The 26,646-nt window shown below is 43.7% G+C and overlaps 1 protein-coding gene across 1 annotated transcript; it reads right to left on the reverse strand.

Moving 5' to 3' along the window:
* Positions 1 to 1,612: 1,612 nt before the first annotated feature.
* On the reverse strand, positions 1,613 to 20,902 carry LOC128304056 (protein FAM135A). The gene is made up of 4 exons (XM_053041180.1): positions 20,826 to 20,902; positions 8,287 to 8,444; positions 7,705 to 7,866; positions 1,613 to 1,863 (listed from the first exon to the last, which is right to left on the reverse strand). The coding sequence occupies exons 1-4, from the start codon at positions 20,900 to 20,902 to the stop codon at positions 1,613 to 1,615; spliced, it is 648 nt and encodes a 215-aa protein (XP_052897140.1).
* Between the last annotated feature and the right edge of the window lie 5,744 nt (positions 20,903 to 26,646).

Consider the following 26,646-nt stretch of genomic DNA (forward strand, 5'->3'; position numbering starts at 1 on the left):
TGTGGGCGTGAGGACGTGTGAGACAATTCTACCTCACACACCCATGCGACTAGTGAGGCTGATGAAAGTGTGGCAACTATTGGTAGCATCCTGCCAGCCGACCACGACGGTGACGTCCGATTGACTCCAGAAATCAAATGTTTATATTGCGATAAAATTGCCATTCCTTTATTGCTTTCTCGGTTGGTCGTAAAAACAAGAAGGAGTCCTTTTGCATTCCTACCCGCACGCACACAGAAATGCGCACATCTTCAGGCCACAGGAAACAATTAATTTGCGAAACTGTTGCTAATGGAGGCGTTCGTTTGCAAAGAAATAAAACAAAACCGAAAAAACAAACGCTCCGATGCCCGTCCCAGGGATTTATGACTTATGAAGACAATCGTCATCATCAGTACACGCGAGCACAAAATGCAACAAATGTTTGCTGTGTGTGTGTGTGGCTTGCCGGGCACTGTATTTACTGCGTGTGTGCGTGTGTGAATAGGGGCAATAAATTTGATGGGTTGTGTACGAATCGAAAACAAGGTCGTCCCTTTTAATTGGCTGTGTGATGTGTTTCGCGTTTAAAATTTACTGCTCTTATGCCGGATTTATGATGCCATAATTAAGAGCGTTGCAATGGTTTTTAATACGGATCGGTGTTGTTATAACCTCTCGAAGCGTTAATCGTTAACGGATTAATAGATCATTTAAACCATGCATACTGTAATAATATTTGCCGCTATCAATACTTGGGTTGAGGTGTTGGGGAAATAAACATCGAAATGAAATGTCTCTCAACCGAAGTGAAATGTATTTTGAAAATTGTTAATCCTTGCTCTAGACAATACTGTACGAATTATTGCCATTTAATGCACCGGGTAAACAAGTTACTTAGTGATCAAAGCAAACTTGATTTATCTTTCAAAAGATACAAACCATAAAAATAAATAACAAAAAAGATTTTTCGCAATTTTGCATAACTTTAGGAGTTTTAATGAGACATTTCATTTTATTTTCATAAAGGTGTGCTTTTCTTCCCTCTTCTAACTTAGGTTTTGACAGATTCAACCGTCAACTGATGTGAGACAAAATAAAGGAACGGTCTCATGGCTATCTAGTGCTAAAAACCCAAGAACCATTAAACCCAATAACCATTACATACATTCAGACGTTTTTAAAAAACATTACGCTGCGAAAGTAAATGATGATGTTATGTTACTAAAATTAAATAAATTTTATTCACTACTTAAATAGTGATAGTTACGTGATGTAAAAGAATAATTTATGAAATGATAATGAATATAGATACTACGGGATCATTAATCGGGATACGAAGAATCGTCGGGTAGGATATTTTGTTAAATATTAAAAAGAACCACAAAATAAAATGAAAAATCAAAACAGTTCCTAAAACTACTAAAACTCAGTTTATAAAGCTCTTCCAGTACGAAAGCGATTCCATAAGATTAGGGACGTACATTAGGCGCTAAGCTAGCTGCCGAATTTTGAGTATGGCATATGAAAACTTAACTCCCCCGAAAGGCTATCTAACCTTTCCGAGTGAAAGTTCAGTCTACAGACAGTTCTAAGCTACCGCTCGGCTCCGTCACCGCAACACGGATGCTACTCACTTGATGTAAGGCTGATGCAGGGCAACCAGGCTCGCATGGATCCCGACACTGACGGCGGCTAGGTGAAAGTAGTCGAATAGTACCGGCAGATGATAGTGAAGCCCCCGGCCAGGATGAAAGTTTAGCTGCAGTGTGCGCGTCGAGGCCAGCGTCAGTACGTTCCCGTTCGTCTGCTCGCCGAACCATAGCTCGAGGTTGAGCGAGAACTCGGCACGCTCGATCGATTCCTTCAGGTGCCGGCTGTCGACTGAGGAGGAATAAAAATAAATAAAACAAAACACAAAAGGTTAATGGGTTACGATGCGATAAAGGTGTACGTCCAACTTTTGGACGAACTCTCTCGCGAAAGCTACGTTCAGCAACAATTCACTCAAGTGTACGGGGAAGAACACATGAGATCGCCTACATCGGGGAGGGTATAATACTTTACACGGCATCAAAGCCATCTCAACTTGTACACAAAACTATACGCAAATATTTGCACAACAAAAGATTCATCTAGCCGATGCCACATGCCAACACACACACACCCAGAAACTGAATAATTCAGGAAACACACAACCGCAGCGCCGGAAATGAATCCTTTCGCCCTAAAACAACCAATCGATTTCCGAGTGGGCGTGTGATTGAATTCGACCGTAACAGGGCAACCGGCATACGTCTGCATGGTCCAGCGGGCCCATAAACCTAACCTCAAACAATCGAATTCACATCGAGATTGGTTCGAGTCACGAGCGTACGTTTCATCCTGCGAAAGACACTCAACGATCAATAAGTATCTTCACACCTACAGCCAGAACCATGTAACTGAGGTCGCAACGCAACGCCGAAACACGACCGCCCCCACCCCGACGGTGGTCGGTGATTTATTCGTTGACATTTTTACGCTGAATTAGGCAGCATGGCAATTACATTAGCATAAGATGACTGCAAGCGTTCGCTGTCCCGACCAGTACACGACGGTACATACCAACAGAAATGAGGGGCTTGTTTGCATAGTGAGCTTGTAGCGGTGTGCATTTGTGAGGGTGAAGTTTAACACCATAACGGCATGTGTGGGAAAAACTGTAACGGAGATTTTAAACTGATTTACACGCTTCCTCTGGAAGGTTTCTTCTTCGGAAAGAACCGATCCCAGAACGGCTTAAACCCATCTCCTGCTCCATGCTGGGCGTTCTTTCGAGACATCATAATTTTTCGATGATAATCAGAGGAACGGGTCAATTAGGGACATGGGTTCACAAGCCAACCGCAACGGGCTGCGTAACGAGCGCCGGAGTAATGTTTTAATATGGCACATTAAACTAATCTGATAAATCGAAGGATAGACCAAGCCCCGGAGGAGACTAATTTGATTATCGTCGGAGATGAGCAGGGCAGCAAACGGTTATTGGACCGGGTTGAGGAATAACAAGAAAGTTTTGGCTATTTTTTTTTTGCTAAAGCTATACGACAGCTATATTCATAAGCTGATCTCTTTACTATCTACTTATGAGCTTAGACATTTAAGCTGCCTGACAAGCATGGGTGACGTCCTATGTTTTCTATGATTTCGCGCTTTTCGACAACATTTCGCTAATTGTTGTATTAAACCACGTACAATCACTACTTTCAGGTGATTGATGTTTGGAAGACTTCATATTGCATAGTTCCAGGCGCATCCTACTATTCACAATCTAAAGGCTGACGTTGAAAAAAAATAATTCCAAAGTTTGAAGATTTTGTTAAAATATCTACTATCGTCTCTGTTTCGGGAATATTTCAAGAATTCTCATCTAGCTTAATCAAAACTTCAACGCATTGCATTCTTTGTTAATTATGCTTAAACTCTAAATTAGTGTGGCGCGTGTATGGAACATTCGAACAACGAGTTCCAATTTAAGTTTTCCTGCCGCTAAGTACCGCTTCCCACCGGCAGTCGTGCAAACAAAGCATTTGGATCGCTGCATACATAATTCTAACATTGGGTCATGTGTTTTACCAAGAAATAGGTAGGGTCGTTCGTTTCGAGAGCCCACTAAACGATTAGTACATTTGCCATTACGCGTCCGGTGTGTCGTCTATACTAAGCGCCTGTTGGCTGTTCAATTGTGTACCGTTTCGCTACAACAGAAGGACTCTTCCCAGCGACGGAGTGTGTGGTTAGACAGAATTCTCAGAATACAAGTTGTTTAACGGTGGTTGTTCAGAACAAGGGAACCCCTCTATGGGAAGAGAGGCGGAAGGTAAAGATTTAACAGCTTAAAGGGTTGTATAACAATAGAGATGAGATTCAAGATTCCTTGGAAATGTGAAAGTCTATGCGGCACTGGAAAGATCTGTAGGGTGAAATACTTAAGCATATGAACCGACAGGTTTACACATTCTTAAGAATGTTTTTAACTAAATGCTTGTAATGTTTAAGCAACGATTCAATGAATGGAACACAGCTTATGTCCTTTACAGATAAAACTGATAGTCTTAAGGATCACACCATAAAAGCAACAACAATCAAACACTGGCGAGGGTAAAAACATATCGCTTCTACCATTTTTACTCAATAACGTCGTATTGCTTTCAATCGATCAGCATAAGGACTCACGCGGCACTCGAGCGTGCAAGATACCCGGACGCGGCACTCGAGCGCGCGAGCGAGCGTACCAAGCGTACTGAAAAAGACTTCCATCGTCCGACGTCGGAGCTGAAGTAGCGATTAAGTACTATTAAAAACACTCGTGCTGCTGCAGTTGGCATCTAATGGCGCTCGAATTCCCTGCCCCAGTACACGCTGTGAACGATCGATTCGCCATTTCTTCGAGGATCACGTGGGTTGGTGGAATGAAGGTTTCGTGTCGCTTCGTGCACTTTTCGCTTGTTTGTCTTAAAGCGTAGGAATGAAAGGATTTTTGTGTTTATGCTTTCGCCAGCGCCCGATATCCAAGAGACACCGCGTGTAGAAGGTATCTGATCGTGGTTTGGGTGAGTTTTACTACCTTTCCCCATTCATCACCGCTCACGAAAATAACCATAAAGAGAGTGTGTGTGTGTATGTGTGAGTGCAAGAGAGATAAAGGGATACAGAAGCAATGGAAATATGAGAGAAAGTGATGGAGAAACCAAGTGGACATTATCACGTTTTATAAGAGTGCTTTTAATTCGAGTAGTTTTCAAAACGCGCCTCCAAACCCCTTTTTTGATAGACGTAGCGTCCCAGGGTGGATTCCAGCGGAAAAGGTTGGGAAAACTTGTTTCAGTGCAATGCGGATCGAGTAACCACGGTGAACCCCTTTTGTCATGGCACTCTTGAGTCGTAATCTGATCCGTTTTATTCAACGTTCATCCAATACATGGAGCTTCCGGTCGGCATGGTATGCCATGCCAACAGATACCTGAGCATTGCAAAAGGGCAGTCGTCACAACACTGTAAGGTCAGTGTTTACACACTTCGATGCTTTTATTTTAAATCAACCTTTCTTATACTTGGCCGTGTGTGATTAATTCGATGGTATGTGATTAATTCACCTAAATAATTGAAGCCTTTAAAGGTTAATAAGTTAGCAATTTAAAGCATCTTTGTTTATTGATATTCCGACGTTCGAGTAATATCTTCATTTATCTTTCTCTTATTGTCCTTTTCATGTTATCAACACTCATGAGATGGAGTAATATTTTGATACATTTTACAATTGTTTGATCAGTATAGCTTTATTTTTTCCAACTTCAGGGTTTTTTTTATCCATTGTAAATTATTCCACCATGGCGTCGTCCCGTTGGAGCCATTGAAATGGTTTTCCGTCTTGCTTCCTTCATAACACACTCCCTCTTACATCATTAAACGGCTTAAAACGGGGGGGTTGAAAAAGAACACACACACAGAAACAGCCCGTTTGCGTGCCATCAATTGCTACTTTACAGTTCATTTTCAAACGTTACCACCATTGCAGCGAGAACCTTACTTTTTTTTTGGGTGGAAAGGGGCGAAAGAAACCGTTGCCAAAATCGATTCGCTCCAGCCCGGACCAACGCCGCCTGTATGCGTCGGCCAGGCAGTGTTCGCCTGCGGTGCAGTCCACTACACGCAGGACCACTACACACTTGCCGCGGCGTAAAGGCGTAAGCTTTTATCGATCGATCGAACAAAAACAACGGATCCAAACGGACGGGACCGAACGGGTGGCCACTTTGGCGGTGTTCGCTGGGGACGTGCCGCTACGGTGGGCAATATGTTTGAGCCCGTACACCGTGCCTCGTACGCTGTGCGACCCAGTTTTGTTTCTTTTTCCTTTCGCCTTCTCTCTCTCTCTCTCTCTATCTCATTCTATCTGGTCCGATGTCGTCATCGTCAGTCCCAAAAAACCATCCGACGCTATCTTGTGCAATCCAAATCCCGGATATCAGCGCGCCATCGGAGTACCTTTGGATCGGCTCTCGAGACACTCCCTAGGGCAGAATACGTTACGGACACTCGTTGCGGGTATGTGGCATGAACGCAACGCGAAGAGGCATAAAAAAAGCACTAACCCAAAGGATAGAGACAGAGAGTATCGAATTTCTTATTTGCCTTGCTTGAGTCGACAAGCAAATATGTTGCGTTACGTGCATGTTCAATAGCTGGCCAAACGCCCAGAAATTATGCACAGACAGAACCCAAGTCAGCCACCGTCACCCCTATCCCGGGATGGGTGGCAAGTGTGCTATAAGGACGACCCACCGTTCTGGGGGGGTGGTTGTAGCAATTGAAAACAAATGTGCGCATGTTCCGGGCATTCATTCATGCAACCTCACGACATCTCGTGCTTCACGCTAGCCGTCGTTATTGTGGCAAAAGGGTCTATACATGATAATATCAACGTTACGGTCGATGTGGAACCGCCAGGAAACAAACTCAAAGCACGCCCGTGTGTGTGTGTTTGTGTGTGTGCGTTTGTGGCTTGGCATTTACGAGCGCAGTGTCGGTTCGGGACCGGTAGAACGAATGTGAGACTACAATTTACGAGCTAATGGGTTTGCATACCTAAGGACCGGGAGGTATCCAGCACACACACACACATAAAACCCGGTGCCGGAGCGTTCCTGGGAGTGGTCGTTACTCGTCATCACCCGTACCAGCACCGCACACACGCGTAGTGGCAATGCCTCTTCCGGGAAAACGGGGCCACCCAGCCGCCCAGACATTACGGTGCAGTTTTCGTTAACGACGCCATTGCGCTTTGCCAAACACTTTTCTACGGCCATAATCTCGTGCTCGTGGAGGGGTTTTTTTTTTTGGCGAACACATCCCATCCCATGACAGTGGCTTGAAGAAATGTCTCATTTTGTGCAGAACTCTAGCAGATATTCAAATGGAGCCATAACGGAATGAATCTCATTTGCGGTATTAATCGAATTGGGGCTATTACCGTTTGACTTCGAGGTGCCTATGAATGTGTAATGGGTTAGTATGGTTGCCCGAGGTATCTTCTACTTGAAACCACGGTAGTACTTTGAATGATGCAGTAGATGAGCTGTACAGCAACTCTTTGTTACGTAGTGTACAATGTGATTGACATTTTACTAATGTAAAACGGCACAGCTGATTCGCCTCAGTGTCATTCGAATGCTTGACATTTTATTTGGCAACCCTCATATATGTACTCCCCTACAAATGTGGAAACTCAATTCCCGAAGTGTGATTCGATGGTTGGAACCATAACGTAACACAATGCAGTTTCATTAACGTCCTTCATAGATATATGAAGTGGAACCCGAAATCTGTTCGTTCGGGTGACTTAACGGTGGCAGCACCGACTTTCAGGTGACAGTGTCGATACTAAATCCCATCTGAACTTTTCTTGGATGTTGAATGATTTCTTGGACTTGGGATGGACTTTAAAATGCTCATTTTAGAAGCTTTCAGAGCTAACGTCACAAATTGTAGACGCCTAAATGTATGCAATGCATATTCATATGAGAGGTTTTAATCTTTAAAGTACGCAAGATTCCGACATCGTGCAATAAACTATGAATAAGAAGTGATACATCACCCCCACATTGCCATTTCTTCATGCAAGCAACGCCATAAGGTAATCTCCATATATAACTAGATGAATATTAACAAAGAATTAATTACCTAGCAGGTGCGCCCGGAACATGATAACGTCACGCAACGACACCTCCTCGTTGCGATAAAGGATCTGAAAGACACGTGACGCCCCGGTGTCATCAATGATGGTCGCACCCGACCGACTGTCGGAGCTGGCGGTGGGCGAGTTACCGGTGCTGCCTCCCCCACCGCCACTCCCATTCGTGCAGGCCGGTCCGGGCGCATTGCCTATCGGGACCATCGACGAACCGGTGGTGATCGAGTTCGGGGTAGGCATCGAGCTACTGCTCGGCATCGATGACATCGACCCAATGACACCGCTGCTCGCCGTCGACGACAGGCACGGTCCCACTTCCGGTCGGCCAGTCGAGCTGGCCGACCCGGTCGACGGTGCGTTACCATTGCCCGGTAGGCCACCGCCGATTGCGACGAGTCCACCGCCACCACCAACACTGCCGGTGTTACTGCTCGGCAGCGAGCCACTTCCGGTGCCGGCACCACTTGCTATCCCACTTGTGTTGGAACTCGCCCCGACACTTCCGTTGGTTGTGCTGTTGCTGTTGATGTTGCTGTTGGTGCAATTGGTGTTGCCGTTGTTGTTGATGTTGGGGTTGTTGCTGGAGCTGCCGTGGCTGGTGCTTCCGCCATTCTGATTTAGCACCGACTGCACCGAGGGTATGCCGGCCGTCGTTGCATCGGGCAGACATGTTTCGACCTGGACCGGAAGCCGCGGCGAAACGCGCAACGAACATCGCACTTGATACAATCTGAGGAAGGAAAGCATGGAAGAGAAAAGCCAGTGTTAGTTGTTGAAGGATTTCAACGGAGGGTTTTTATCGGAAGGCTTCTATCTAACGGACGCTTTGTTGTGTGAAGTTTTTGCTATCTAAAGTTAGATGTAGGGCACTCTTTGCAGCATTTATCTGGCAGAGGAATATTTATTTGTATTTATAGGAGTAGTGTTTAACAATTATAGGACTAGTACTTAACACATTTGTGGACCAAAAAGATATGCATCGCCGACTATGGCACTCCCCAAATACCGATAAGATCACTTCATGATGGTCCAATATGGCCGCATTTGACATCGATCCAAGCCGTCCATTTTCACATCCGGGATAATATGGCATAATCCAACAATGCACCAAGGATTGGCCGGTATCTTTACCCACAGCCGGCACGCACTATCCTCTACGCCAATCCGGCACTGTCCGGAAACGCAGGATGATAATGGGGCAAAGGAGCGAAGAAGCACCATCGGTCAGTGAGTGACAGTTTGGGTTAGTGCAGCGGATGCAAAGACTTACGACCGACAGGAAATAAAAAAAAAACACCAGATATAACAGAGAGAGAGAGAGAGACATCATGCTGTGCACACCAGGGAACATCTCAGTACAATGTCCTGACCGAGCGACAAAATAATGGTTTTATGACCTCGTTCTCGTCCCGTTACCGGCACAACTGCTGCTCGTCCGGCCACCGTTTGTCATGCAGATTGCAGACCAGAATCCGGATTAAAAGGGCATCAGAAGTGGTTCAAACTGTCAGGCCCATGCTGTCACTTGGTCGAACTTTTATGGCCAAACTGTGTGTGTGTGTGTGTGTGTGTGTGTGTGTGTGTGTGTGTGATCTGAAAATTGTTCTCCATTTTGGTTTGCCAGCGGTTTGTAGTACTGCAACTTTGCATCGATCGTTTTGTGAAATACTGACGCACGATACAACTGGCACCATGTGGCGCAAACTTATTAACGGAAAGTCCAAATATTTTAAAACAGTAGCAAAGCTTTACACAAAGTGTAAGAGTTTGAAGAACTCAGCTTGGGAAATAGCCATGGTAAATCGAGGCATTCCAGAGCTAAATCTGGATGAAGTGGTCGCATAGCTGACTTAATTTCAAATTTGAAAATCGCGTTACGTGCGATTTTTCCTCCACCTTGCACTGCAAACCCTTAAACAGCTTCCACAAAACCATTTGCCTATCCAATCCGTGCCCATCTCTCAGGAGGACGATTTGAAATTAATGATTTCAATATTTTAAACATCGACCACCACCTGCGGCTGCGATTTTAGCGCACTCAGGGCAACTGTTCGCATTTACCAGTCGCATAGCGGACCAAAGCGGAATGACCCGGAGTCCCGCACCGACCGGAACGGGTTAACACGCTAAGATGCTTTGCGAACGCTTTCACCAAAAAACCCATTCGTTAGCCCACTTTGCTCGCTACGCGTCTTTGCTGGGCGTGCTGGAAAAAGGGTCCGGCCCGGTCGGTCGGTCGCCAGTTTTGGTCCATTCTCGGGGGAGTAAAAATCATTTCCATCGTTTACAGTCAGCCTGCCCTTGTTTTTTTTTCTACTTCTTCTGTTGTTGGTGCCATAATCTAATTAAACGAACGATTTCGAAACTAATCCCCGGAAATCGTTTTGCCCGCTTCATTGGAAATGTTCAGTCATGATGAGCGGTAGTAAGCGTGCTGTGCTGCTAGCGTTTTGTTTTCTGCTTTATGCGATGGTTTTCGATTTATTTTAAGCTATGTTTATTGTATAAAAAACTTGTACTTTATTTAAAATATACTTATAAGTTTTAAAGGGAGTGAAATCAACGGACTGATCAATATAATATTTCTCATCAAATTTTTATAAAAATATAATTATATAAATATTTTTAACACTTAACAAAGTCAGTGAAAAACAAATTAAAGTTAGCATTAATTTTAATAAATAACTTAACAATAAGTTTCTTAGAATGAGGAAAAAATAGTGATACAATTTGTTATTCATTCTTATCTAAAATCAACAACAAATAAACAACTTCCAAGCAACCAATAAAGCACATTCTGCCGAGTTGGGTTAGAAAAAGGGAATCCACAACAATAAACGGGGACTGAATAATGTTTCCACTCGTCAACCGAGTTGCTTCGTGGATAGGTAGTGTTACGTTTTCAGTCCACGCAAGAAGTTTATCACGTCTTTTCGGCTCAAAGGAAAGGAAAATTGTCATCCCAGGACCCGCCGCGATGCAGCGTGAAGAAACGCCGTGTGCGCCGTAGCTACGAATAAAAAAAGGGATACAATCCGACTCTATTGCCAAAGTTTCTACCCAACGTGTGTATGTGTGGTCCCCTGGTGTATGTGTGTGCATGTGTGCATCATAAGCAAAAGCTAAAAGCTTAACGATCACAATTCCGCTAGAATCGCTTGAGTTTCGCTCCCGAAACCGAGCATCAACCCTACCGAAATGGGTTGACGGATCACGAACGCAGCCACGGATGGGGATGGAAACCTTTTTTTTCGGCTAGCTTGGGAGCTAGCTTCTAGCGAGATATTCTACCTCAATCGGGCCGTTAGGAATGAGCTGCTATTTTTCTCCATTTTCCTGCAGCGAAAGTTTAACCGCTCGTCCGTTTGCCGACCCCGCGCTGGAGCCAACCCCGCCGGATGGAAAGCGCACTCAATTGTCACAAAGTGGGATGGATTTTTCATTCGGTCGATGAGTTTTCGACGAACGGCGGCAATGTCTTGCGGTCGAGTCGATTCGGTGGTGGTGAAAATTCATTTCCTGCTCGAGCGTGTGGATAATTTTCCGTGGCCCATTCCTCGTTTTTGGGGAGTGCACGGTGCAACTTTCCTAATCGTTATTACATACTTTTGATGGATTCCGTGCAGAAGGAATCAATTGATGGGGCGGTTTGCTTTCCGAGAGCGAATGCAATTTAAAATTCAATCCGGATAAACTGTTTACTAAATTGAAAACGATGCCATAAAGGGAGTCCGGGTGTGATGGGAGAATTGACTCAAAAGATTGGAAAACTTTTTTTATAACAAATGATAGACTCACTTTAACAGTAAAACGTTTCAATGTGTCCTAAAAATAATTCGGCGATTTCGTTCTTAAGGAAGAGATGAAATCGAACCACAAGTAAGCTTCTAATGGGGGAAAACACACTACAAATTTTATAACAAATCGCTCTATTTAATCAGGGAAGAAACAATCAATTTATAAAGCGCAACAGTAGGAAATAATGTTTTATACAGCGTTCCATATCTATCAGCACCTCTTTTCAGCCTTTTAAGTCCCTTAATCACAGCCCGTAGAGCTACCGGAACGCCTAAAGCTGAAAACCGACGCCAGAAAGATAAATTTACATTTGATTTTCCTTCCGCGTCCAACGGACGCTTCGCACGACCGTGCCTAGCAATCACGCTCACACGCAAAGGCACACGCCACCCATAATCGTAAGAAAATCACGCCGGTGTGGTGGAAACCGCGTGCGAGCAGAAGTGGCCAAGGTATGCTTCATAATGGTGAGTCCGTCTTGTTTCTGGTGCACCGCTTCCCTATTTGCAACCAAACCCCACGTTGCTCGGGAAGAACCCCTGCGAAAAGGAAATGCCATAATATAAATGAGTTTTACTCACGCGCCCGGACAACGACGCCCTCGGTTGTGGTACCACTTGTTGTTTTTGGGGCAGCTGTCGGTCGTAAATTTTCCTCTCCAGAACCACTATCGGAACCTTCATCATGCCTCGGATACGATGATCCCGGCACAGGTGCCCGACTCGATTGTCGACTCGCAGCAATCCGTTAGCATTACAGAGCAATGGAATTGGCACCATAGTATCCCTTTCGGTCTTTCGCGATACGACCCTCATTACGTATACAACACGCTTGTGAGCATTTGTCTTTTCCACGTGTTTTTCTACGCTGGGCTGTTTGAAATTAATGTACTACCGGTGACGGATGCGATTGTGAGACGTAACGCATTGAGTCAGGTCGTCGACTACGCCTACTGACCTACCACACTGCCAAGGGAAGGAGATGGCACGAGCAAGTAGCCCGGTGTGTCTGTGTGTTGGTTTGATGGAATGGGATGTCGTGTGTCGTGTCGAAGATTGTAATTTTTGCAATGAAACGGCCGACCTTTCGACGAAATTTTGTTGTTGGGAGAAGTAGAATAAAATGTGTCACGAGTGGCAAGGATAGGGTATTGTTCGGCATTGTGATTTATGTCCACCTGACTTATTTGACAGACTTCAGGGAATACAGTCTTGAACTCTTGATTTATGAAACCCAGTTTATAATATGAAGTATAACAAATGAAATGTTTTAATCTCAAATTCAAGTGCATCAACGATAAAAAAAATACGCAACTGCTCCATTTTCCCATCTCTCAAGCTCCAAATATTTATTTGTCTTCTCATGCCCTGAGAGTCCATCGTAATTTCTCGTCTCCGGTTGTAGTTTTTAAACAATAAATCATTTAAGTGACGCATGTGATCTGGGAAGCGATTTAGGGCAAATATCTTTGGATTGCAGGTGCACAACATAAGCAAGTAGAGACCGTAACCAGAAGATTTTAATTTCTTAACAATGGTTAACGTAGATCGTATGTGTTAAGTCTTGCATAGCAAATCACAATAAGAATTTACAAAAGTCGTGAAGAATTTTTGGAATTTAGAAGCTTGGAAATCCTTGGATTGCAGGTAAGGAAGGTCCCCAAATCATACTGAAAAAAACACGACCGGTGCCGACAAACACTGTGGGGAATCTTGAAATTTCGGATTATGAACGATTCGATCACATTTTACATTTCAACAAAAATACATTCTCTGAGCAAGTACAATGATGAAGCCATTTTTGGAACAACAAGTCTTACTGGGTCAAAAATGAATGTAGTAGTCATTGGAATTGACACACAAAAAGCTTTGTACACGCGGCACAATTTCTAGGAAAGCTTTCGTTGCTTCTTTGCACAATGGGAAGGTTTTGTATGCTTTATTCTAAAGCAACCAATGCCATTCCATTTCCGTTTCACCGGAACAGCAAAAAAAAAAACACATACGTGTGTGTGTGTGTATACTGTACAGTTTCCGACTCGATTCGTGGCGTGTGTTGCCTCATATCCGGTGACGTTCGCTTATCAGCAATAGAAATCGTGTACATGTAAGCAAGATGAAAATGAATCGAAAAAAAGTGGTCGGTTTCCAGCGAAAATACTTTTCTCGTGTACTAACAAACAAGGCGTCTTGACCGTAATGTAATGTCAGGGCAACTAAAAAAAAGGAAAATAACACATCTCAAGTACAATGAAAAATGAAAACCTCGCTGTAAAAACCTTCCCCTTTTTCACAATAGTACTAACGGAGGCGTTGCATTGTTGACATGTTTTTCATACCCCGACCCCGCCCGATTGTGTCCACCAAATTACGCGATGTTGTACGAATTCTTGCACGCCGTACGGGGTAAATATTCTGCCAAAGCCGTATAGGCGCTGCTACCAAGATGTGTGTCGCCGGTTGCATCTAGGTCGTCGTTCTTGAAGATGTCGTCACCATACCATACCAAACACAATGGCGTGTGGCGTGTGGGACGACGGCGACAGCTTTGTGCTGATCGCGCTTACATGACCCCGTTGCAATTCTGGGGATTCTGGTACCGCCAGCCCAGTGGCAACCAGTGCAGGACATGGGCGAGGTGTCGGTCTGTGAACGAACGGCACATTTTCATTTTAATCGGACCGAGAGTTCCACCTCCAGTTTGCTCTCACCCACTGTCGGTCCTGACAGCGTGACTGACTGACAGTGGTGTTGGATGGTGGATTTTTGCACGTTTCAATTATTTACTTTGAGGCGAACAGCAAACCGGGTAGTGTGTTACCATCCTTACAATAAGTTGATAAGTGACGGGAACGAATCTGTATTACTCCTGAACGTATGCAATAACTATTCATCGGAGCACTTGGAATGTTCGAAGAGGTATTACTAAAAAGGTTTTAAGCAGTTTCTTCCGAGCCATTCAGTTGTCCTATAAATTTAAGAATTTATGAAACATCTTTAAGATTTCTGTAGAGAAGTTTCAGAAAAATAAAAAAATACATTGCATACCTTTAGGCGTATAAAATCAATCACTTCTCACAGGCGTGAATTGCACATTAAGTATTACACTTCACTCGGTTGCGCTAACAGCTTTCTTAACAGTTAAGTTAAATATTATATTTTTTGCTGAAGTTATCTTAAAATCTTTCACTATAAAAAAGATCGTTTGCTCATTCTGCAAACATTTCATTCACTCCCCGATTCTCTTGCATGAAACTGGAAAATGAACATCGCTAGCGAATTCTTTTCCACCGCTTTCCTACACCTTCGCCCGTAAGTGGGTGACGTCGAGTCCGCAGTCACATTGACAAAAGTGTCGCCTTTGCATCGTTGGGTAGTCTACTGGGCACAAGCCTCATTTGGTTTGGTAACGCGTGGTACCGCTCGCATCCAAATACCGTACCGTATTAGGAACATCTCCAATCATTCCCACATCCCACGATCCCACGAACGAACAGCCATTACAATGGGTACAAATATGAAACATGAATGAGGTCGATTCACCGCTTTTCTTGGTGTCTGTGTAGCCCTGCCGCACGGTCGAACCATTCACACGAGTTCGCTTTTAAGCCTTTTCGATATCCCGTTTGCGGGCCGTTCTGGTGGGCGGTTCGTCATGTGTGCCGTGATTACAAAACCTATCCAATCTCGGTCCCGGGGCTTTGTCGGTTGCTTAAGATTTTGTCGGTCCCTCTTTTTATGTCAACCAGAAAAGTGCAAAAGCGAAATTAGGTGAACGGGTTTTTGAGTGAGGTGGAGGTTAACCTAAGACAAGCGTATCGGAATGGAGCGGATGTAGAGGACACAACACGCAATTCACTTCGTAGAATCACTTAATAGTGGTTTAGCGAGAGTGAACAGGCAGGATGGTAATAGAGAGATGGGAAGAGAGTGAATAAAAGGTTGCGAGGTAAGATTTTAGAACATTTTCGCTACAAGATGACTATATTCGATTTGAAAAGGGAGTGAACGTGGAAGGACAAGTTTATTGATAAAAAAGACGTTACATAAAATGATAAATGGTTTTAAAGCGGGTTGGCTTGACAGTGGCAGAGTGTGAGGCATCGGCGCACATTGTTTGATAAATTATTACAGTTTCCCTACAGCAGGAAGCCTATTCTTAACCGAATGCTAGCAAGGAAAGTGTACGGAACGAGAAAACAACCATCCGAAAGTTATTAAACATTAAAGCAAATTGTCCCAAATCCGTAGAGGAAAACCAAAGGTACCGGATTATTTTTCTACATTTGCTTCACTTGACTGCTTAAACAAACTCCCGAAACACTTTTGGCTTTAATCCTTACGCTTTCTGTACTTTCTTTGAACCGCTTCTTTCTCCGGGCGCCGGGCTAATGGGTTCGATGAGAACAAAACAGAAGAAAAACTGAAAACCGCTCGAACGAAAGAAACGAAAGAATCGACCAAGCACAAACGCTGCCAGAGTGCTGAAAAGGATCGCCAAACAAACAAACAAACAAACAAAGCTACAACAACAGTAAACGAAAAAAGAAACCTTTACACTACTTTCGCACAAAATTGTGAAAAGCGAGCTTTTTGGGTGGGGCGACGAATAAAGGTAGGTGAAATGAAAAATGTAGCTCGGCCCTGTAGAGCGTGACTTTGCATTAACTTTAAATGAGCTCCCGGTTTGCGAAAGCTTGAACGGATAATTGGGACATCACGGTGCAATATTGTTTCGCGCTTTCTCCCTCCCCTCACACCCGTTCTCAAACCCATTTCCTCTGGGCCGTCCGACGTCTTGCTATCAGGCTCGGGTTTGGGTCGTGCGGTGGAGTTCGTGCGGTTATAGTTTGGATTCTTTGCGCTTTTGCGTGTGATGAGCGGTGTTTTTCTTTTTTCTACCGAAGCCCTGGATGTCGTCTAAAGCTGTCGGAACACATCAGCCATTCATTTGCATCACGTGCCGTTCGGAGGGTTTGCACAATTCGGCCGCGAATAATGAAGGTGATGTGATGAAAGTCGATTTAAAAGCTAGCTTAAAGTTACTTCCGTGCCAAGAGATGCAAATAATGGGCGTGTACAGGTTTAAAAGGTATGAAGCTAAGTGACTTAGCCTGGTGAATGTAATGAAAAGTGAATGTGTTCCATTATTTCGATTTATAATAAATTTGCCATTTAAGGCTCTTTTGGGTTTAAATGTACTGAACATCAAACAATTGTGTTTTTGATTATACTTCTAGGATTAAAATTTGTAACTTAAACCTTTTAATAAAATTAGTATCAGTCTAAAACTTGGCCCTCGATGTCTTAACCAACAAATATCGAATCTCATATGCGAATGAACTAAATTCAGATTATATAACTCAAAAAATGGAATGTGATATGATTTGCAGCAACTTTAAACTGTGCCGCAATTTCTGTATATAAAACGGCCTCAAAGAGAAAAAGTATATTGACATTCATAAAAATAAATCAAAAATAATCTACAAGAAAGTTAAAAACCCTAAAAAATACAAATATAGAAATATTAATATAAAGCATGTTAGTGGTGGTCTTTGAAACATTGAAACATTACCAGTTTTGAGCTTAATGAACTGTACGAAAATAATTTTTCATGAGCAGTGAGCAGCCATTCAAATCATGAGTCGACTCTCAAAAGATTCATGAATACTCTTAGATACTTCTTAAGGTCTTCGCTATCGAATGTTAGCTAAGCTGTATGTCTGAAGATTCATGAAGCATGATTCATTCATTCTGTTCAAAGGTTAATTTAGATTTATTAATCAAAAGCTGGTTCACAGCATACGAATAATTTTCTAGTAATACTAAGTATACTCTAATAACTCCACATTAAATAAAGTAAATGAAACAAAAACAGTTCAACATAAAAACACACAATAACAACAATCAAGTGATGAAAAAATAAAAGTAACAAATTAAACGTCATGCACATTCATGAAAACGGTCTAACAAATTACAATAAAACTTTGATCTTTGAAAGTGAAAAACTTTTAGTTTGCTTTAATACTGTAAATCTTAATTAGAGTTAAATCAATTGTACCACACCTAGCAAGGTAACAGGACTAGCATAAAGAAGCAAAACAACGCATAATTCTGACAGTAAAAGCATGAAGTGAAAAATGTATACACTTTTTACTAGTTTGGTCGTCTACGCAATGGGTTCGTTCACGTAGACGGCTGTCTTGCACGGTCGGTTCCCAGCGCAATAAACTAGTTTCCTGCAATCGAAACCGAAACCGTAAGCAAAACCAACAGAAACCTCTCAACCCGATTACACTTGAACATAAACAAATAAATTTTAATGAGAAAAACTTTTCCCTGCCAAAGGAGCGGTCCACGGACGACGCCGGGTAGCTTCTTCCTGCGCCATTGCTAACGTTGTCGTCGTAACTTGAGCTGGCAAAAGAACAACGGAAAAAGATACAGGCTCGGCCGAGTACGAGCCACGGACGGCCAGGTAATTCATTATACATATACAGACAAAGGTGCTGTGAAAGGGATGCACTGAACGAGGTGTGCGAGCAAACGTGATGCTTTTCTAGCGTTCCGCGCAAGCAACAGTGCCATTGCTAGGCCAACTGGACAGTTTTCACACCCATGGCAGTACAGTTCACGAACATTTCAATTCGTACCAGACGATGGCGACCGTTGTAAGCGGAAAAAAGCCATCCCGATCCGATAACACCACCTAGACACGCGGTCACTGCTGCAGCCGTGGAGGCTCGAAAGCCTTGCTGTGTGTGTATGTGTGTGTTTTCTCTCTTTCCACTCACCATCAGTTCACTTATCGCAAAAAGTTATGCGAACACGCGACCAGCCATGTCCGATTTGAAATGCAAGCGGAAAATCGCGGCACGAAACGCCCGTTCCGGCAGGTCGGTACACAAATTTCGTGACTTTGTTGACTTCGTGACCCCTGGTGCGGGGTGGCCACATCCGGTCCGAAGGGAACCGAAGGGTGTCAGGAAGGGCACGATATTGATTCAGCTCAATAGGTTTGAAAATTGGGTTTAATCTTTCATTCGAAGCGGCGATGGAGCGCGTTGAATTCTAATGGCAAAAAGGGCGCTCGGTTAAGCAAACAGTCAGTGAGACGGCAGATGGAAAGATTTGTTTTAAGTCAAACAAGATGGTGGAGAATTTGTGCGCTTGACAGACACAATCGATGCGGATGTATGATCGAGCACTGCATGCTTCAATGCAATGTAAATAATGCAGATTAATGTTTTACAGTGCCTAACATAACTACACAATAAAACGTCTTTTTTGGTAGTAAAAAAAAACGAACGAAAAACGAAAAATGATTCACATTAGATATACGCAAACTTAGCTCGATCATTATTATATTCGTGTGCTTCTTGTGGATCTTAGAATTATTAATAATGACTTCATTTTTTTCTAAAACAATCAAAACCAATTAAAAAATAAGAGTAACATACAGCACTTAAACACACCATTTCAATGGGAATCATATCTCCCTTTCGACGACCGAAACACACGCATGACACAATCAAACAAAAAGCATCGAAGCTTTCCCCGATAATCAAAAATGGAGAATGTGAAATGCCAGTTGGGCGTGTTTTCATCCGGCTTTCTCGTGTGCCTCGCATGCCGCTGGATCAAATATTTACCATGTTTCCTTGCCGTATCCTCGCGCGCCTGTACAAACAAACCTTGCCGAAGCCGGTACAACGACCCACAAATGTCAAAGTTCAGCAGCCCAATTCCCAGTCGCCGATCCGGAGGTTTTGGGCATGTGGCCAAGTACGCACCAGCGCAAATCACTTGTTTTTGCAAATCGAACACTCATACCTGCACGGATGCTCTGATTGATAGTCGTCCTTTTGCACGATAAATCAATGTCGAATTAGGGTTGCGTTATGGGCAGTGCGTGCGGGTATTATGTATGCGACCGAAGGCAAACGGAATGCTAAAAAGTCAAGCAATTTTGTGTTTAAATTTCTAGCGCTCAGTGCGAACAAAAAAAAAAGCCGATCATTTGCCAACATGGATGGTCTGTCATTAAGGAACACGCTACGCTTAATGACACCCGATGACAAAATTCGATTACCGTACGAGTGCAACGATGAAAGATTTTAGCATGTTCAAAGCGTTTAGCATTGTTCTTGGGCACAAGTGTAACGAAGCGGGCGACATTTGTAGTGCTCGGCTAAATAAAAGGAAGCCGGTGAGCTAACGAACCTTACTCAGCTCAGCATCACATCTATTATGCATTCGCTTCATTAAAATGCCAACAGCCAGCCCCGCTTGGTAGGAACGGAAACCAGCCCTCCTCCCCGCCCCCCATCCGCAAGGAATTCATCGCTCATCGCATGCCGTCGGCAATGGAATTTAATTGTAATTAGATATTGCCATCGGGCCTAATGGCAATCGATTGGGAACGAAGTTACAGCGCAACGGCGTGTCTGTGCGATTGCGCCTGTCGTTGGCATCCTTCGTCCGTTTTGTACCGACTTTGATTGCATCCTTCGATTGCTTCGACCGTTGCCTTAGTAACTGACTTGCCGTGTGGAATATTGGTGCTCGGGATTAAGCGAAATGATGTTCAATTTAATGGAAAATCAATTCGTCTGTCTGTTTGGCGATGTCTACCATTAAGAGTATCCGTAACTTTTAAACCAATATATAAATAAGTAGTAGATTGTTTGGCGACCGGTGGCGTATTAATAGCGACTCCAATCTTCAAACGACAGGAACGGTTCAAAATCCCATCCCATCACCAATCCAAAAAAATATTTTACAATTCTAAATCATATGACTCTCTCAATAGGCCTGGAAAGTTGTTATAATTTCCAAGAAAAAGGTGATTTTTTTCTATTGCAGAGTTCCGAATTCACAAACCCCTAATTAAGAATTCATTGAAGTGTTTTAGTAATTGTTTCACGATACGTTTTATGCATATGTTCTAGCATAATTTAAACATAAAAAATATGAATGCGCCTTAAGTGAAATAATTGGGAATTGTAATTCTACTCTCATAACATCTGATGTATTATTCCTTATAGAAAGTATGATGTAATATCATGTAAATTATTTCGGTGCCTATGCCTTATGTCTAAGCCGCGTAAAAAATGTCCATCTGTCATGACAGCTGCCTTTCAATAAACATCCCGCATAGCGTTTAATATAAGCGTTCTGCAGAGCAAAACAAAAAACGCTCAGCAAGATGTACCTCGGCTGTACGTACTTGCCGAAATGAATAAACGTCTTCGCACCTAATCCTAGCCGAGCGTAAGCATACGCATAAAACACGGATTTCGCGTCAAACTTACCCGCGCTGAAACAGATCCACGTTGTAGAACTTGTACAACTCGACCGCGAACTCGACCGTTGCCTGAAGATCGGCCATAATCCCGCGATTAGTCGCCGCACACTCTATTCCCTTAAGGGAGGGGGGGGCTTCGCTTGTTGGCTTTCAAGACTGCCAGCCCCCAGCGTCAAAACTGCACTAAACTTGGGTTGAGCGTGGTGGAATGCGGGTTTGGAGGCGAAGATCGTAGAAGAAGGGGGTTGAGTTATAAAATTTACAAAACAACCAACACCGCCACAATCACCACCACTGCCACCGTAAGCATCCACTTTCGCTTTTCACCTTCCACAGCCATTGACACTACAAACAGCACAATACGACGAAATAAATATGAATAAAATAATGCGCACCAATTTCACACGCACGCAAACACACACACGCACACTGCAGGCACAGTCGCTCTTATGTATAAGCGACTCTCACATAGCACAGCACACGAACCATTCCGACACTACCAAACCAAAAAAAAAAAGCCGCCGCCGTTTCCAGCTGTTTGCCGCACCGAGCAACAACAACAAAAAGTTACCAACGCTGCTTTCATCAACACTTAATACGTTTCCGTTCCATTTTCCGGCATTTTCCGACCCGCGTTAGCGCTTCCCGGGCGCTCCGGTTGCCTGGAGACAATATCACTTACGCACAACGGCGGACACACAATGGGTAGGCCGGGATGGGCTGAATCGCACCAAAAAAACTGGGCGTGAAAGCAAAAGCCGAAAAACAATTTAAAACCGAGGCGCGAAAATAAGAACCGTTCCGTTTTCCCTATCTTGCGGCGTGTCTAACGGGTGTGTCTTGGCCTTGCTCTACCACCAACCATTCGCTGGGCTTTACACTCGTATTCCGTATTCATTTTGCTGCGTGCTGTTTTAAACTTGTCGTTAGCAATTTCCGCATGCTTCGATGTTGCCAGCTTTGTCATCCTGGTCACGGCACCAGGTCCGTTTTTTGAGTGTGTGTGTTTTTTTTTATTTGCGACTATTCACCCTTTTATCGGGCGAATGGCGTGCGTGTCCCATTATTGGCGGGTGTATCGGACGAAAGAAAATTAGGTGATGATGTGTAACATGGGACTGATGCACACACACACTATTAGGGCGATTACACTGTGCACACTAACCGCACCGATGACATTTGCACTTTTACGTCCGTCACTTAATTTCCCAATCACCACTTCAAACACTTTGCAAGTATTACTCCTATCTGAAATAAGAACGTAACGTTAAAGATACCTCGAACGAAAGCTTAATAAAATAGACCATAAAGAATCGACCGAGCAACGAGCAAGTACTCGGGCACACCCTCCGGTTAGACGGGAACGAACCGACACACAGCTGATTTAAACAATCGCAGTAAATCTCACATCAAAGTAGCCGCAAAACACCGCACCGTATGGCGTTGCTAGGCGAAACGACAGGAAGTAACCGACGTTTGCACCGGTAGTTCCAACCATAACCGCTTTTCCTGTCTTTTATCCTGTTCCTGTGCCCACTCGTCCGATAACCTTCCCCGAATTGGGGAGAGCAGAGGAAAAAATGCCATAAAAATTTCCTTTCTCCATCATCATCCTTTCAAGCACATCCGGGTTTGAGCGAGCGAGGGCGACCCTTAGCATGGGGAGAAAAAAACACCGCGCATTCCGGTGAAGATATCGACATGGACAGGAGAAGAATGTAACGATGGATTCGCGCTCTGTCTTGCTCTATGCCTTGCTCTGTCTCTATCCGCATAAGCTTGCTGCACTTCAGCTGCCCGGTTGCTTCCTGGTTCCAATTATTGCCACCATGTCCAGCCGTTTGGTGGTTTATGTTGTTGTTTCTTTTTCACTTTCCTCAGGTTGAGGTTGAAGGGTGGAAAGTTTAACTTTTTCTTTGCTTTCTACCTCAAAAAAAATTGCACACAGCATCGTTGTATCATGTTGGCAACATCGGCAAACGGAACCGAGGGTTTGTGTGGAAGTTTGATAGAGCTAGAGAAACGCAAGCCAGCCAACTCCGGTTATGCGGTAAAAACGTTCGGTTTGGTTCATTTTTTCCACTCACTACAGATTCGGATCGCGGTAAGAACCGCTTGAGATTGAAAGTCCCGTTCGTTCCCTTCCGTTCTCAGTTTCCGGTGTACTCGTCCTGTTGTTTTTTTTTCTTCTTCGTCTGGTTCTTCGTTTCCACTCCCACAAGTAAGCAATATTTATTTTTTATGTCTTATCTATCCGGTCAAATCTTTACTTCCTGAGCCGTTCAGCCTTCGCCCCGGAGGTGCGGATATTTTCCGGAATTGAATTCCCAAGCGTTTTCCCTGTTGTTTGTGTTACTGCTTTCCGTTCAGTACGTTTTTTTTTCCTTGCTTCCCGCGTTCTCTTCACTTACTTCCTTTCGGATTCGTTGTTGAGCTATGGCATCGACACATGTGCTATTGGCACTTCGCAGCCGAAGGAATTATCACCAATTCTTCTTTGAAAAGTTTTAGCGCAGCCCCCTGGACGTTGGGCATCGGGTGGGTTTTGGTTGAAGAATGTCCAAAGTTCCCTCGGTAGGGTTTCCCCCGCTACTACGGCTTGTGGGTAGTGGACGTGAGAGTGATTGAGACATTTATTGCCACGGTTTGGAACGGTAGATGCAGGCCGGGTCGGATGCAGAAAGGGAGGACTAGCCTTTTTCTTTCCCTAAGCCTTATCCCGGAGACGTGTTGACAGTAATTGCTTGCCGGCGGTCTAGAGCGCTTCGAAAGCGTCCGTTCGGACAAAACGGCCATTGATGGGCAGTTTTGAAAGGTGGGTGGCTTTCGGTCGGAGGAAGACAGCATTCGGGATGCCGTAAGCATCACAATTTATGCCAGTTCTGGAGGATTTTTATTCCACTTCCACCTTCAACTGTCAGTTGCAATTGCAAACTGGTTTCGGCAAACAACTGCATCTCGCTTCGGTAGGTAACGTAACTCCCTTCCTTATTGAAATGTCAAGAAAATCGGTTGATTGTTAAGTGCAACCTCGACTAGATACAATACTGCAGAACTAATTGTTAACAAAATATCATAATAACATAAATAATAATTTTAAATGTCTTTCAATTTTTATTAAATACAATTTATAAATCTTGCAAATACCGACTAGAAATATTAACTTGCGTAACTTGGAATAAAAAGTAAAAGCTTACACATTCAACGCCAAGTCAACCCAAATTCGGATGATGCACCGCCAAATGTCTTAAAGGACAGCCAAATAATCCTTCCGTTTAATGGAGCCCGTTGCCTCATTCTTGGAGCAATATACCGCCAACGCACGGAATGACGCAATGCAATCTGTTCGATCAATAGCATCGTACAACGATGACGTCATTGCTACGATTTCTTCCACATTCCCTTCGCTACGTGATTCCACCCGCCTATAAAAACGTGGACTTTCCTGGTCGCACTTCATTACTTTTACGCTAGATTTCGATCCCCTTTTTACATCCACATAATCGTAGATAAATCTGAAGAAAACCCTCACCCTCCGCTGAATCCTATTCCCATCGGCGACCGTACATGCTTCCATTGCCTTACGGTCGCCTTACCGAGTTTCAATAAATGGCAATATATCCTGTACGCAAATATGCTACACATTTTTCGTTACCTTTTTTTTCTCTCTCTCTCTCTCTCTCTCTATCTCTCTCTCTATCTCTCTCTCTCTCTCTCTTGCAACTTAAAAATACATCCATCAAATCCGACCACCGTTTCGGGAGGAGGGAAGGAACACCATTAAGGGACTCGTTTTTTCGCTTCATCGATCGTACTATGCATTTGGGGTTTGCTGCGATACGGGGTCGCATCGGACAGGGTAGATCAAACGCCCCGAAGGTTTATAAACCTTCAACCCACCATGAACTAGCCCGGTTTGGTTGTGACCTTTCGATTCCGGGCCCGAACGCAAGTGAATCGTATTCATAAATACAGCTCAGCAGATAAGAATGTGACAAGAGGTTCGTAACGCTACACCATCGCTACATTATGAAGCTGTGTGTGGCTCCAACATATATGGGCTGACTTCAATATGTCTGTGCACTGTGTGCTTATCAAACATGGCGATAATCGCCAGCACGGGGCCTGTCATCGACGGTTGCATATTTGCCGGAAAGCCATTATGAATAATGATAAAATATCGCTGCCCATAACAGAGGGACAGCGGTATAATCTTCCGCCCAATGATATATGCAAAACGAGGCGAAAAAACAGGAATATTTTAGCAAGTGATAAAAGCCGGATTCACCTGATTTGAATCCCTTTTTCTGTTTGTTTTTTTTCCTGTTTCCGCTGGCTTGTAACAATCGCCATTTTTTGAGTTACTTTCACGCCATGAAACGACCTTGCGATGGTGAATTACCCAGAGAAGGTGAGGAAAACTTGCAGCGAGAAAATGAATTCAATTATCGTTAACAGGCAGAGTAATACATATTCATGATCCCATGATTCTGTCGCCCATCCCCGCAATATGCATTCTTCTTCGCTCACAGATCGATGGAAAACTTTTGCTTCGTCCCGGCACAATTATGAGGCCTGTGGAAAGTTTTCGCCCAGATGCAGGTAGCACTGCAACTACCCTCCTCGATCGTTATCAGACAGAGAGAGAGAGAGAGAGAGAGAGAGAGGAAGAGACAGGATAAGATTGAGAGGGAACATGACAGGGTAGAGTAAATTGGAACCCACACAGGACAAAAATGGGTGGGTTTTGTGCTAAGGACGGGAATTGGAGAATTCGAACCAATTCAGGTGCATAATTTAGCTCAATTTATGCATTGCTAAGACGCATCCGTGCTCTGCAGTGACAGTGGAAGCAACTGTCTTTGCCGAGGGATATGCTGCTGTTCCTTTGCAGCTCTAATGCAATTGCAATGCGTACAGCTTAAAGATCATGCAGTTTTATGTTGCAATTATATGTTGAGGTCATATGAATATGGTGTAATTTGATTTTTTAAAAACTGTCCGAAAGCAAGCTCTAATGTCTTGATTTTGTAAATTCTTGTTTAAAAATACATTTTTCGAAACATCTGTCTGAAAGAATCATTAAATACACCAAAAAAAACTCACATATTGTGTTTTTATCGTTCCACTTGGTATGAATCAAAATCAAAACATAATAACTCTTCCTCGCAACAGTCGGGCCAGTCTCACTTTTCACACCTTTTCGTTAACCGTTTTTGCCATTTTTCGAACCAATATTTCCCTGCTCAGTGCTGCAGATTTGAGTTATTGTTGTTGTTTTTTGGGGGGAGTGAAAAAAGGAGTTCCTACCTCCCACAAAAAAAGACAAAATCTCTCACGATCATTGCAATAGTTCATTGTTTCGCGGTTTGCGATTTGTATTAATAGGCAAACAAGTCGAGCGTGCACGCGTTTTCTATTTTTAAGCACAGAACGGCACAGCTTGAGCTACGGTTACGCGCGTTGTTTTCCATCCGGATGGCAATATTTGTAGTTGAGTTGTTGTTTTTTCTTCTCGCTGTTTTTTTTTGTTTGCTGCTGCCCATGTGTTCACTCCCCACGTTGCATGTTTCACACTAAACTCATTCCGCAGCTGGGTTTGGTTATCGGCACTCTCGGTTGTACTATTTTTTTGTTTGCCAATATCTCCACCATCATGTCCCCTTTGGCAATGCAGATTGGATGTTCTGAACGTCGGTCTATTCTGGTAAAGCTGAAGGGAACATCAGCACGAATATTATCCCAGAAAGCAAAACAAAAAACAGACAAATTTACCTAATAGCTAAAGTTCCAATTGAACCACCGAGTGCAAAGCGAGACTTAAGGTA

This window comes from Anopheles moucheti, chromosome 3 (assembly GCF_943734755.1).
Source record: "Anopheles moucheti chromosome 3, idAnoMoucSN_F20_07, whole genome shotgun sequence".
In the NCBI taxonomy this organism is placed as follows: domain Eukaryota; kingdom Metazoa; phylum Arthropoda; class Insecta; order Diptera; family Culicidae; genus Anopheles; species Anopheles moucheti.

What these genes read in the sequence shown, in the direction of transcription:
- LOC128304056 (XM_053041180.1), bottom strand. Translation starts at nt 20,902, where the DNA reads ATGGCCGATCTTCAGGCAACGGTCGAGTTCGCGGTCGAGTTGTACAAG. An exon ending in GTGGATCTGTTTCAGCGCGG is followed by an intron (nt 8,445 to 20,825) that starts GTAAGTTTGACG and finishes TTCCTTCCTCAG; the next exon opens with ATTGTATCAAGTGCGATGTT. An exon ending in CGGCAGCTCCAGCAACAACC is followed by an intron (nt 7,867 to 8,286) that starts CCAACATCAACA and finishes ATGGGAGTGGCG; the next exon opens with GTGGGGGAGGCAGCACCGGT.